The 14,603-nt window shown below is 45.4% G+C and overlaps 1 protein-coding gene across 2 annotated transcripts in view; it reads right to left on the reverse strand.

Annotated features, from left to right (window-relative positions):
* Positions 1 to 14,603, reverse strand: part of SLC35F3 (solute carrier family 35 member F3) — a 351,050-nt gene that overhangs the window by 87,927 nt on the left and 248,520 nt on the right. For both annotated transcript variants that reach the window (XM_032242318.1, XM_032242317.1), the window contains one exon: positions 2,235 to 2,559. In XM_032242318.1, coding sequence (XP_032098209.1) covers positions 2,235 to 2,559 — 325 coding nt within the window. The remainder of the gene's footprint in view (positions 1 to 2,234; positions 2,560 to 14,603) is intronic.

Below are 14,603 nucleotides of genomic sequence, written 5' to 3' on the forward strand. Positions count from 1 at the left end.
AGGTCGGTGATGTTAAAATTTTTCTCTCCTTCTTTTGAGAAAAAAAATCTGTCTTCATCCCTCTAATGGTGTACATGGCTTGATTGACATGCCTGATAATTGGCTGGTAAATTGGCAGCTCTGCCTAGCCACAGGGCTAACACCGCTTACAAACAGAAAAAAAAAATTTTTTTTTAAAGAGCTGAAGCAGAACGTGATGACAGATATGGGCAAGGTTTTAACCAGTTTCACTAGTAAAGTTGGAATTATCCTCCCCTTTTACATTGTTCTGCAATTAACAGGGCAGTCACCAGATTTTTTTCATGATTCTTTCTGAGCACTTTCATAGGAAGATAATAGGTTGAAACCAAGGTGTTGATGTGTTTCTATGTATAACTAATCTTCAGTGACCTTTGATTTTTTCCTGCTTTGACTGTATGAGCACACCACCACTGTGTGGTTTTCAGCACAATAGTTTAATGGTGCCAGGCCTGCCCTAAGTGGTGGCAGTGACAGTCTTCTCCCCAGGTAAGTGGTAGCCATGCAGCACATTTGGGACAACGGCCAGTGCTACCACTTGGCGGGGGACCTCTTTCAGCCTATAAGGTTGAAGGTATATGGTTAAAAGAAGCGTTTCATCTTCTCTCCCAATAAATCTTGATCAAGAAAGTGCATATAAGCTCACTTTTAGCATTTCATTAGAGGCAGTAGCATACCATTCTAATCAGTTTTAATGAAAGGCAAACTCCTAATTACAAATTAAACACACTTAGGGACACTTAACTGTTAAATACATCATTTACTAAAGATTAGCTTTTCTCTGGGACTATTTTACTTTTGCCTGTGGGACGGTCTCAGGCCCTAAGGATTTGTTTCCTTCTGTTTCTGGCATCTGTTCAGAAGAGGGTGCATTAACTGCCTCGTTAGCAATTTCTGGCTGGTCCATGAGCCACTGGATTAAGTCAGCCCCAAGGATCAGAATCTTTGCACCAAATCCTTTTCACTAAGGGGACATGTGAGATTGGCCGTGTGATTCAATTCAAGGTCCATCAGAGCCCCCTCCTCCAGAATTTATGCTCTAATTTACAAGCTGGTCTTTGAAAGGAGCCAGGCCAAACTCCCTCTGAACATTAAAAAAGTATCGCACTCGTATTTCCAGCTATAAGTTTACAAACTGGTAGATTCCCAGAAAGATATTCTGGTCCAGGTGTAGACCTCCGTTTCCAAACCTCTTTGTTCCTCGGACCCAATGATGTTTTTAGTTATTTTGTACCTTCTAAGGGCAACTTCAGGACATGGCAATCTTATGGGTGTATGTGTTTGGCAAGGAGGGGTGTGGCGGGGAAGAAGGCAATGGTGAAGGAACGAAGACTCTTAAATGTTCATTTTCTCCTCGCCTCTGGGACTGATAAAACTCAAGTTTCCAGGGCCTACTGTGTCACCTGGCCAGCATTCATTTCTGTTTTTGTTTTTTGACTAGGCCTGATTTGGGGAAGCCCTTGACACACCCCACAGAAGGCCTCCACTTTGGGTAAACACTAGATGCTCTTATTGGCACAGATGAGCACCACGGGTCAACACCTATACTGTGACTCCCCGGGAAGCTGCGGGAGCCCTCCTGCCCTCTGAGGTAGGGGGTTGAGGCCGGAGGGTTTCTGGCCCCCTTTTGAAAGGGATGTCATTCCAATGGACTCCATTTGAGAAAATCAATCAACAAAGTCCAGACACTGCTTTGGTTTTGACCATCACACTGGGAGATATTCAGACCCATGCAATTACATACCCGAAACGGGGCATGTCTTGGAATTAGAAAGAGGATGAGTAAGGAAGTCTTCCCAGCAAACATCTACATGAGGAAAGTAAGCTACAGGAAGCGTCTGAGTGACCTTGGTCCTCCATGGCCTTGCGGTCCTCGCCCCAGCCTGCTGAGGGATGAACTGAGCTACACAGTTCTCTCATTTCTAAGCTTTCTGGGGACCTACTGCTTGCCGTCTCTGGAAGACGCTGCCTGCCGCTGCTTGATATAAAGGGGCTCCCAGGATCAAGGGGCAGGAGGCAGAGGAAGGAGCGTTCACCACCCAGGGTGGGGAGAATTCTGCTCCCGACCCCACTGGGGGGGCAGATGCATTCGCTGCGACATCTCTCCACCGGCTCCCACCGGCCCACCCCAGCGCCCGCCGCCAGGGGCAGCTCTGCAGAGTCCGCGCCCACGAGCAGCCCCGGCCAGCAGACCTCCTCCTGCGGGAGGCGCCTACCTGTATCGCTGCTTCACAGACTGCTTCTCCGTGGACTTGCAGACGTGCCCCACGTAGTACAACGGGAAGAACAGAAAGTTCCAGTTGGTGGCAAACCACGTGAGGGTGAAGGGCGCGTCGAACTTCCCGAAGGTCAGCTTGGCGAGCTGCGTGGAGCCCGCCCACGAGGAGCACACGCACAGCGCGACCGCCACGCCCCAGAAGACCTTCTTGAGCTGCGCAGGGGAGCACGTCCAGCAGCGGCGGCTCGCTCTCCCGCCGGCCTCCACCCCGGCCGGCGCCTGGGCCTCCGCCGGGCCCGGGGAGTCCCGGGGGCGCTCCTCCCCTGCGGAAGAGAAGGGCGTGGTTAGCGGGGCCAGCAGACCTCACCCCTGCACTTCTCGGGGCGCTGCCTGCAGCCAGTGTCACCCCCAGCTACCTGGGGGCGGGGAGACAGCGGGCGCAGGGGCGGCTTCCTGGACGGCTGTGCGACCCCAGGCTGCAGTAGATGGCGTTTGCACTCACTGATTTTCCTCCCCTTCAGATCCTCGGCTCTCCAGGTGTGGTCCCTGGGCCGGGAACAGCAGCATCCCCCGCCCGTAACCGGAACTTGTTGGAAATGCGGAATCGCAGGGCTCACCCCAGACCCCCAAATCAGAACCTGAAGTCACACACAGAGCGGCTGAAATATCTCCACTCTCGTTTACGTCAATTGACGGGTACTCAGGTGTGATATTGTGGTGGCCTAGAGCCAGAACTTGAGCAACGCTATTTTTATAAAATGCAAAACTGTTTTTTAAATAAGTTGCAATGGCTGCCCCATTCTCCTCACAATAACTACTGGCCTTGGCCTCTGTAAATAGAACTGCTAGTTTGTTCTGCAAACTATGTAAAGCTGCTTACCTTTTCTTATCAGTAACTGCTAAAATCTGTGACTTCTATCACCACCCAGACAATGTGTAAACAAATGTATATCTTGACTTCTGTAAACCACTGAAGTAACAAACGGAATGACAAAAGTCCCCTGGACCTTGGAATGTCCGGAGACCCCTGCCCTTGTCTCCACCCAGGAGGTGAATTACAGAATCCCCTGGACCTTGGGATGTCCGGAGACCCCCGCCCTTGTCTCCACCCAGGAGGTGAATCACAGAATCCCCGAGCCCTTGGAATGTCCGAAACCTTTTCATCCCCATCCCTGCTCCTCACCCCCACTCCCAAGGTGGTTTTTCGGGTATAAAAAGTCTTGGCACCCTCCTTTTGACGCCACAGGTTGGAGAGACGTGAGTCCTCTGTGGTCGCCAGCATAATAAATGACCCTGAAATCTGGCATACTTTTGTCTTGGTGCTAACTTTCTACACTCGGTCAAATACAACACAGGTGCTCCTGGTGCGGGGGCCGTACTGGGAGCTGGAGATTGCTGATGAGGAGGACTTGACCTCTAAAAGATCCCAGTACCTTGACAGAGGTGGCCTGTTACTTAAAGGCACAGATGGCCAAGACTCTCCTCTTATATTGTGTGTACAGCAAAAATAGACTTTCCCACTCTTTTCTATCTGCTTTAACTGGCTTCCTGCTGATAGCCTGCAATCCCACTTCGAAGCTTTACTTAAAAACCACAACCTCTGGCAGCTGGTGTGTGAAAGGCCACAGACACTCCATTCTAGAGCTGTGTGATTTCTGGAAACCAGGCTGCAGCCCAAAGCTTGGCTCTGCGGCAGTGTTGTTCACACAGACCAGAAGAAGGTGAAAAGGCGTTATTTTCCACTGTTTGCTTTCCATTCACATTTGTGTGCGAGTCAGTCAGCTGGAAATTTAAACAAAGCTGCAGCTTGTGTCGGGTGTAACTACGGATGGATGCGGATTTCCAGAAGGCAATCTACTTGCATTTTATAATGATGTCCTGCCTGGCACCTGGCTGAATGGGGTCGCACCACCGCTAAGAGGCCATTTTCACTATAGGGTTACAGGGTTATATTTGGGACTCATTAGTCCCAAATATATTGGGGTCAAACGTTCTTTCTCTGTATTGTTTAAACTTAGTTTAAATAACTTTAATAACAAACTGAAGCATTATGATTCTATGAGGCAAAAATCATGATTCAACGTGGCTGTTTTTCAGGTGTTAGCTAGTATCGTTAACCACCAGCTCTGCTGTATCTGTTTTAGCCAAAGATAAACTGAAGCATTACATGGCTAGTCAAAGAGATAATATACTTTATTGGCCCAAATTCCGTTTGACACCATCTCTGTTGTGCTTTATTAATAATGTCCCTCCTTCTCTTTTTCTGTGCTCACATATCCGAGTTGGAAAGCCCCTGGAAATCCAAACGTTTGGCCACCCTCTGAGCTTCTGACAAGTTATCTGTTCTGCGTGGACTGCAGGGCAGAAAGATGGGGAGGACAAAAAGGAAGATCGATTTCCAGCCTTTTGGCGAGCTGCGTGCCTATGCCCTCCTACCAGGATCTCTTGACTTTCCTCACTGTGAATTCCCACAACTTAAAGCAACTGCAGTTTCAGACAGAAGCATGCACATTTCAGTTTACACACGAATTATCTGCCATTTTGAATTAGCATCTGCAGCCCTTCATTATCGAGACAGTTTGCAAGGTGTGTTGGAGGTTAGGGGGGTTGTCACTGTTAGTGTCACTGTCAAAAACTCATCCTGAAAAGATGATTGTAGAGATAGAAAAAAAAAGTTCACATAAAAATAAAATGCAGCTTCATGGTAAAAACTTCCAGTGAAAGAATGGACTCCAAAAGAGGCTGAGTAAATTCAGCTCACAGTATGTTTCTCATTGAATGTTTTCATTATAGCAAATTAGTTTTAAAACTTAGCAAACTAAGCAGTGATGCTGCATAGCTTTTACAATGAAGGAGAAAAATCATCAAATCATGTAATTTGGTATTGCTAAAATGTTTCTATGGATTTGGATTAAAGAAGTCGTTCTCTAACTTTGTAACTTCTCTGGATCCTCTAACCAAAGGAATATGAACAATACACAAACAAAATTAAGACACTTAGAACTAAACTCACTACTCTGTTATTTGAAAACAACCATATAGAAATAGAATAACCTTTTCCAAAATGCAATGGAGTTAATAGGCATTATAAGGAAAAAAGATTTCATGTTTGGAGAAATTTGGAAAACACCAAGTAGAAGAGACACGTTCCTTTGCTGTAAAAATATTCAGGGCCAATGAATGGATATTGTGAATTTCCAAGAGACTGCTTCCCATATTATTTAAATGTGAAACACCTGTGGCAGGGACTACTATATTCTGGAACACACTTTGGGAAACACTGGACTAGACCCAGAAAGAATAACGGACAACCAAACCCAATTCATTGCAAACCTCCTACTTCACTACACTGTGCTTCTTATAATAATAATCAATTATCAGTTTCATTAGCTCATTCTTCATACTGCTAAATGTGTCATACCTCATACAAATAAATATATTCTTTATACATACATCATAAAAGTGCTAAGTAGTAAAAAGAAAAAGCAATTTTTAATGATGTTAGCACTCAGAGATATCACTTGACATTTGCTGCCGTATTTTCCCTAGTCTTTTGTGTCTGTACACCACACACAGACACACGCACACACTCCTCTCAGCAGAACCGTGCCCCCATCACAAATGGACACACAAACCCTTCACACACCCATACTGGAACATTGCCATCACACTGTGTTTTTATCTTTCATTTATTTAACTGAACTTATAACAAACAGCATGCACTTTTTACATCTCACAGGGCTACAGGCAATGCAATGCATCCTAAGAGCCTTTCAATCAGCCAGGAAATCGCTGTGAAGCGTGTACCCTGTGCCAAGAGCTTTGGGTGGCCTATAAATAAATGTAAAGCACGATTCCTACTCTTCAGGGATAGACAGTCTATGTGAGAGGGATGAAACAGACCCATGAAGGAATTACAGAACAACTATGTATAAAATAGAGATTCTGACTACATAACAGGAATTCTTCAGGAAGTATGGCCAGTATGAGTTGGGATTACCATGAAAAGAATCAGAAGAGGCAGGTGGTTGATCTGGGTCTTGGAGGATAGAACGTAAAAGTAAGTAAAAATAAGAGCAACGTTCAGGGTCAGGAATACACATGACCTGCCCACGGGCAGTGAGGATGGTGGTGAGATGTGAAATTCACTGCCACCTTGTCACTCTGCAATGCCTCATCTTGCTTTGGTTAGACATGCCACAGGAGAAACTGCCAGGTTTGCCGAAGGGACTGGAGCAAACTCAGATGTTGACTGATTCTACAAAGTGAGAAAATTAGTTGAAGAATAAATGTAGAGTGACACAACAGTTTTGCTTAGCAGAGACATTTATTCTCTACTGTTGGAAATGCAGCAAATGCACCCCACACTTTACATCATTTCCAGGGTTATTTTCAATGAGCTAGCCAACTGATGCTCAAACAGGTTTCAGACAGAAGGAGTTACAAGGAGGAGGACTATATCTCTTTTCAGAAGCCTTTCAAATCAGATTCTAAGTGTAGGAAACTTTTGTTTAATTCTGCCCACCCCCACCTCCAACATTTCAGGTCAAGTGTTGACTTTGTGCGAATTCACTCCTTTATCACAGTTGAAAGAGGCAGTGCCTCAAGGAAGTCAGTGCCAAAATTAACCTCACAGTGTTTACTGCCACAGCTCCTGGACCATTAGTACACAACTAGAAATGCTATTTATGTCACCTGCACCCTCGCTCTCCAACAGCCCTACCCCGCTGACAGTCCCTCTGGTGATGATCTTCTTGTGCCTTAAATTCTAATCTTAGCCAGCAGTCCTGGGAGCAATGCAAAGTGGATTACACACTGTGGTCCAATGCTTGTGCTGACAGCTGCTGTAATTGTGGATTCAAGCATCTCTCTGAAGCTGTGTCATCTCTAAATTCTGTTTATGCTACTTAATTCATCCATAAATGCTGGAGGACAGGCGAGTTCAGCCCAGTTCTGTTGGCTGAGTTGCTTCCATTGAGCACGTGGGTGTGTGTGTGCACGCGCAGCGGGAGTGCTCTCTTGTGCACTTTGTATACTCCATGGCATGGTGAGATGTAACCATGCCTTGTGTGTGAGCTTCCATGTTAACCCTGTCGCATTTATGAGGGCTGTCAGGCAATTTATTAAAATGGCATAAGTCCTACCCCCTACAAAATCACACTTTTTGCTTATGACCAAAGACTCTTGACCAAAGAGTGAAAGGATTCACACTCTTTGGTCAAGCAGAAGTAGTACCTAGAGGCAATGTCTGCGAAGCAGAAGGAAACTCTAGGTCACAATGGGTGAACTCAAGGTCTAGTTTAGCTGCCAACTCATTCAGGTACCAAGGCACATCCTTTGTCCCATGAGCTGTCCACTGCTTAGGCCTGAGAAAATCATGAATTAGGTGCTGCTTTTTTTCTTAATGTAAGTCACTCCTACAATGAAAAGCAAGAAAGATTGGAAAGTCATTCACTCACATCTCATAAAATGGTCTTTTGAACTTTCAAGAGACCACTAATGTTTCTTTTATGAGCTTCCCTGAGAATAAATGGACCCTGCTGACTCCTTTATAAAAAAGTCTCCAAGGAGTTTACCCTTAGAAAGTGCTTAAGTCCTTTCTATAAGGTAGGGGATCCAGAGCTGGCATCAAAAGACCACAAGCCTCCCAAACACAAAGGAGATAGAATTGCACAGAAAATCGGATACAATGCCTTACAATTGACATCCATATCAGTAAGGTCTATACAGTTATTTTATTTGTTTATGGCTTTATTGAAATATAATTCTCATACTATAAAATTCAGTTAAGTACACAACTCAGTAAGTTCTAGCAAATTTGAATTGTGAAACCATCACTGTAGTATCATTCTGGAACATTTCTATCATGCTGAAATGAGTTCTTGTGCCCATTTGCAGTCACTCCCTGTTCCCACCTTCAACCCTAGGCAACCATGAATGTGTTTTCTGTCTCAATCATAATTTGCATATCCTGAACATTTCATATACAGACTTTCACATTTGACTTCCTTCATTTAACATCATGTCTTTGGGGTTTATCCATGTTGTAGCATGTGCCAGCAGTTCATTCTTTCTTGTTTTTTTGAGACAGAGTCTTGCTCTGTCGTCTAGGCTAGAGTGCAGTGGTGCAATCTTGGGTCACTGCAACCTCGGCCTCCCGGGTTCAAGCAATTCTCCTGCGTCAGCCTCCTGAGTAGCTGGGCTTACAGGTGCCCACTGCCATGCCTGACTAATTTTTATATTTTTAGTAGAGACAAGGTTTCACCATCTTGGCCAGGCGGCTGGTCTCCAACTCTTGACCTCGTGATCCACCCACCTCAGCCTCCCAAAGTTCTGGGATTACAGGCGTGAGCCACTGCGCCCAGCCAGCAGTTCATTCTTTTGATGCCTGAAGAAAATTCTATTGTATGGATATACCAAATTTGGCTTATCCATTCATCTATTGCTGGAAATGCAATTGCTTCCAGTCTGAGGCTACTGTGAAGAAAGCTGCTATGAACATTCTCCTATAAGTCTTTGTGTGGATATAGATGTGTATCTCTCTTCGGTGGACTAGTGTTCAGACCACTCATTCAGCAAATCTTAATTGACCACCTACTTTGTGATAACAGGCAGGCACAACTTTTCCCTCACGGAGCTTGCTTAGTCCAAGTGGCAGTGCTTAAAGTACCCACATCTCAGAGGCTTAAGTGCATCTAATTCCGTCCAAACAGGGCACAGTTGAGAGCTGCTCTGGGAAATAAAGTTCCACCTTCCCCCATCCCTCTACTCCTGCCCCTTTTTCCTAGACTGCATGAAAGATAGGGTCTGATGAAAATGTTCCCATTTATTGATTACTGATGAATACACCATCCCAGGATCTGGCCAACAAACTAAATAGCTTTTGCATCATGAGGAGCTTAGAAGAAAGCTTTTGTTTATGACCATTTGCAAGTGTAACTTATCTTCCAAACAATCCATTTCAGGCTTTATCTTTCCTGCTCATTAAATACTTGCTCAGTGAATTTATGTGTGACATTATTTTTAAGCAGTGATGTAGAGGAAAGGGGAGGTGACTTGCAGAAAAGGCTTTCACACATATAAGGCCAACTACAAGTGCCAAACATCCCAAAGCAATTCTCATTTCACTTGTCCCAACCCACTTACCCTCACCAGATCATCCATATGGATTCCTGGACTTTAGGTCCAAAAACACTGCCACCATTCACACGTGGCCGAGGCCCCAGGCATGCTCCTAACTAGCACAGATTCCAGGGAAAGAACAGAATCTATGGATAATTGAAGTTGGATATTGACAATGGGTAAAGGAAAAGGGTATAGAGAATTAAAGGGGCAATTGGTGATTAGACACTCAATATATATACCACACTCTCTGCCAGTAGAGGCTATATATCTTTTTATACCCATCGTGATGGTGGAGATCAGTAAGATTGTTTCTCATTTGCAGATTGAACAACTGAGGTTCTGACAGTTAATATCCCAAGGCGACAAATCAGTGAGCAGCTAAGGCACAGTTTTAACTTGGTTCTCTTTGACTCCAGAGCATCAATGGGAATAGAAAATGTTCTCATTACTCTCATTCTCCCCTTTGAAAGTTGACCATGGTCATGGTGCTCAACATCTCATTCAGAACTGTCTGTTACTAAAGAGGGACTTCAGGTTTGCAGAGGACAGAAACCCATTTGTAACATGGAAGAGACTGAGTGTGTATGGGACTCTGGACTAGGATTTGCTGTCCTGGGAAGAGGGTGTTATGGACTGAGTGACTGTGTTCTTCCCATATTCATATGTTGAAGCCCTAACATCCAGTGTGGCTGTATTTGGAGATGGGGCCTCTAAGAAAGTAATTAAGGTTAAAGAGACTGGGTGCAGTGGCTCATGCCTGTAATCCCAGAGCTTTGGGAGGCTGAGGTGGGCAGATTGCTTGAGCCCAGGAGTTCCAAGACCAGTGTTGGCAACATGGCGAAACTTTATCTCTATGACAAAATACAAAAAATTAGTTGAGCATAGTGGTGCTTCCCTGTGGTCCCAGCTACTTGGGAGGCTGAGTTGGGAGGATTGCCTGAGCCCAGAAAGTCAAGGCCGCAGTGAGCAGTGATTGCAACACTGCAATTCAGCCTGGGCATAGGACTGAGACCCTGTCTTAAAAAACAAACAAACAAAAAACCAAAAAAATTTAAGTGAGGTCATAAGGATAAAATTTGAATCTGATAGGATTAGTATCCTTATAAGAAGAGACCCCAGAGAGTTTGTTTTCTATCTCTCTCTCTCCATGCATGCATAAAGAGAAGAGGCAATGTGAGGACACAGAAGGCGGCTGCCTACAAACCAAGACGAGAGCCCTTACCAGAAACCAAATTTGCCAGCATCTTGATTTCAGATTTCCAGCCTCCAGTACTGTGAGTACTAAAATGTCCTTTTTAAAAGCTATCTAGTCTACAACATGTTGTTATGGCAGTGCCAGCTAATCCAAGGGGTTAGAGTAGAGAGTATATTATGCTTGAGAAGGTGTAAGGCAGGGACCCAGAGGCACCCCTCTGCAGAATGTGGATGAAATGCTACAGATGACAGAGTATTTATTTTGATAACCTATTAGGAGAAGAAATAACTTCATTGGATTAGAAGTATTAGATGCTATCTTGAATTTGTTTGCCTCCTGTGTATTGGTTGAACCTTTGTTGTAAAGTTATTTCTGGAGGCAGTGTGTAGAGCTGGGAGAAAACATGGCAGTTGTGAAATTGTGTTTAAAAACAAAATTAGTGTTTTGCGCTGGGAAATTATTCCTCTGGTTAGGATAAAGAATCAGGAGGTGGGCAAAAATTGCTTTTTGGGGATGGAATAGGGTGGTGGGGGCTTCGTTGAGATGCCTCTGATTGACTCTGAAGCAGTCTGAAAGCTGGTAGGAGTCAGGTCTTGATCCAGCTCACTTTCCCCACCCATCACCACCACCTCAGTGATCAGACATCTAAATCAGCATCTCTACTTCACTTCCATTTCCTTAGAGGTCCCTGAATAACTCTCAAATGTCCAAATAACCTCATGCAGTAGATTTAAGACAGTCCTGGAATGGACTCAGCCTATGGTGAATCATGACTCTTGAGAAACTGACAGGTATGGATAAGCCTTAAATAATGTTGTTTGTGCCTTGGGGGAAAAGTCAGTGTCTCCTCTTGGGAGGAAGCAGAGCACTATGCTTTAATACTTGGTCTGAAAGCATCTGAGCTTGAGGGCATCAGTTTTAATCCATATGCAGCCTCCTGGAATTTCATCATTTTCTGCGGCCTGGGCACATGATCCCTCCATACACACATCCGGTACTCACTAGTTGGTAAACCTGGTGATACTTTGGTGCTGCTAATGACCTGCACGCAAAACCCGTACAAATATGTGTATGCCTCTTTGCTGGTGTTTTCTCTCATCAGATGGTTCACATCTCCAGATCCTTTGGCTTCTATGTGGACTGAAATTTGGCTGTTGGAATGCAGAGGATGAACCATAGTTTTACAGGGGGGCAGGCTGTAGGCAGGACAGTACCTCCAGGCAAAGGCACTGCCCACTCCTGCAGCCTGAGGGCTCTTGAGAAAAGGGGGCATGCTGGAGCCTTCTCCTGTGAAGTGGCTGGCCTACCAGACTCACCATGGCAGTTCTGGGCAGCTTTGAGGGGAATGGAGGAGTATGGCATCTCTGGTCCTCTAATCAGAAGAGGTATGGGTTTTGGTTGCTTGGAGTGTTAGAAGAAGATGAGCAGAACAGAGCAAAATTAAAACACCATTTTCTAAAACATGCCTCTAGTTCTTAGCAGAATTGTTCATCAAGGCAGGAGTAAACTTGCTCGGTCAAGTATCAAGGTGGAGTTCGCCTTCAGGTGTTTAACATGACCTCTCAGGCTTAATCTCCTACCCAAGGATAGACATTCTGAACCAACAAAAGGCAACATGGCTTAGCTCATTCCTGAGGATTGAGGCTTTAATACAGAAACACTGGGACTGGGACCAGCCCCAGGCAAAGCTTGGAAGATGCCCAGCTTCTCTTTGGCATCTTTCTGTACCTCTTTTTATTCGATTTCATCATTTGCGGTCCCATCTTGTGTCCAGTAGCTTTTTTTTTGCTGGTGAAGATTCATGGAGCAAGTTGTACTTATGTAGCTAGTCTTTCCACCCCCTGCTCAAATACCAAAATCTACTCCCAGAAAGCACACATATTTGCATGCACACATACGCTCACATACATATACATGCTAGATTCCTTATTGTTCTTGATCTTAATTCTTCAAAGCTCTGCTCTCTGACTATAGCTAATGAAGGGTTTCAATCAGATAAACCAATCTCTGCTAATGAGTAAGCTACTTAATAGACTCATAGAATGTTTCTGCTGAAAGAGGCAATGGAAGATCTATTCTAGCCTCCTTTCTTTGCAGAAGGAGAAGCCCAGGCTGCCAGAGGCCAGGTGACATGTCCAATATATTAATTAGCTAATGGAGGAGCAGAAAATGACACTTGAGTGTCCTGACACCTCATGCAGTGTTCTTCCCTCCAGGCCCTTCTCCTGAGCTACACAATGTCTTAACCAATGGAAAGGCATTGTGCGCCAAAAAGGCTTTTAAGAATTAAATCTCTTCTTGGCTATCCCAGTAGAGCTATTCTGAACCCTTTCCCACCTCTTCAAGTCTTCAATCCCCATCCATCATTTTTGGTGAACGATGACACTTCCTACATTACAAAGTCACCACCAAAGCTCCCTTAGCTTCCGTCCTCTGCATCTTCATGTTTCCCTGTGTCTTTGCCCATTAAACTTTCTCCGTTCCTTTTCGAAGCTGATCATTCCCTTTCTCTGTCTTGTGGTCCTCCCATGGTACGCTACCTCCTCCAGGCTGTTGCTGCACCAATTGTTGCATGGATCGTCTTCCTCTGGGGCAACCTCAGACCTACCCTGGAATCAGCCTGGCTCTCTCAAAATTATCTTCTTCTCCCTTAAGACAGCGTAACTTCTCAAACCTTCCTCACTGTCAAACACTTTAACCAAGCATCCAGTAATACCCCCAACCACCCTTGCAATCTGGCTTGCAGACCAGCACCTGCTTAAAACTGCTTCCACAAAAATCACCCTCTCAGCTGCATCTGACACGTCACTCTCCCTCTTTCTTCTTGGTTTTCTGCTGGTGGCCTCCATGCCACCATACTGAGCTCTCTGATCTGGCCAGTCAAACTTTTCTCCTGCCTCCCTTATCTCCTGAATGTGCATGGCCTCCGGGATTCTGTGCTTGCTTATTTATTTCCATATCACCTGATTGGTTTCTGCTACCTTCCTGCCTGCTACATACCTGCAGTTGCAGGCATTGGCCTCAAACTCAACTTGTCTAAATGTGACTCCCCAGTCTCTCCCTCCCAGATGTGTTTCCCCTCTTGTCTTCGCTGTTACAGCTAACGGCATCTCCATTCTCAGAACTGTTCAGGCATAATCTTCAAAGCCGTATTTGATCGCTCTTTTCAGCCTTCCGACTTCACACTCTCCCCATGGCCTGGTGACTCCTCCTCCCTCCTGTCCTTGTCCTTGCCATCAGATGGTACAGTGGTTAGGACGTGGACATACCACATGGCAGTTGTCTTGAAGAATGAATTACCTGATCACCCTGCAATCCAAATCCTCACTGCACAGTGGAGATTACGTTAGGACCCACTGCAGAGGCATGTTGTGAGGACTGAATGAGCAACCCAGGTCAAGGGCTCACTTGTGGCGAGGAGGGAGGAAATGTTACCACCGTGGTTATTACCAGGAGCTCATGCATGGACTGCTGCTGTCACTCCCCAGTATGTCTCCTTGTTGCCGCTGGATACTTTCCAGCAGGGGTTTTTAACACTTTTTACTATACCTTCAATATGGCATGCACACGAGAGCATGTACACATGAGCACACATGCTCGCCCCTGAAAGAGTCTCGGATCCACTCTGACTTATTTCATTTGATAGATTGGCAGTTTTTACTCTACTTGAATTCCTTTATTAAGAAGTGCTTATTGTGACTGATGAAAGAGATTTCATAACCCAGTTTAAACACCACTGCTGCCCATGACTCTCTTTTCTCAGTCTCAGATGGTGTTTCATCTCTTCTCTGGCTCCCCTGTCTCAATCCTCTTCCGAGTCTAGCATTCAGGATGCCTCAGCATCTGTGCATGGTCTAGCTTAAATTCCCCTCATCCTGCTTCTTCTGATCACTCTGCTCTGGCCCGGTAGATTGCCTGCTGGTCTCCCAGCGCCACCCTCTCCTGGCTCTGCACCTTTGTCTGTGGCTCTCCGTCAGGAAATGCTGTGTTCTCACCTCCCACCTCTGACAGCCCAGGGCAGAGGCAACCTCCTCTACTATGCCGTCC

This window comes from Sapajus apella, unplaced genomic scaffold, assembly GCF_009761245.1.
Source record: "Sapajus apella isolate SASKATOON/1434 unplaced genomic scaffold, GSC_monkey_1.0 scaffold49, whole genome shotgun sequence".
NCBI classification, from domain to species: Eukaryota; Metazoa; Chordata; class Mammalia; order Primates; family Cebidae; genus Sapajus; species Sapajus apella.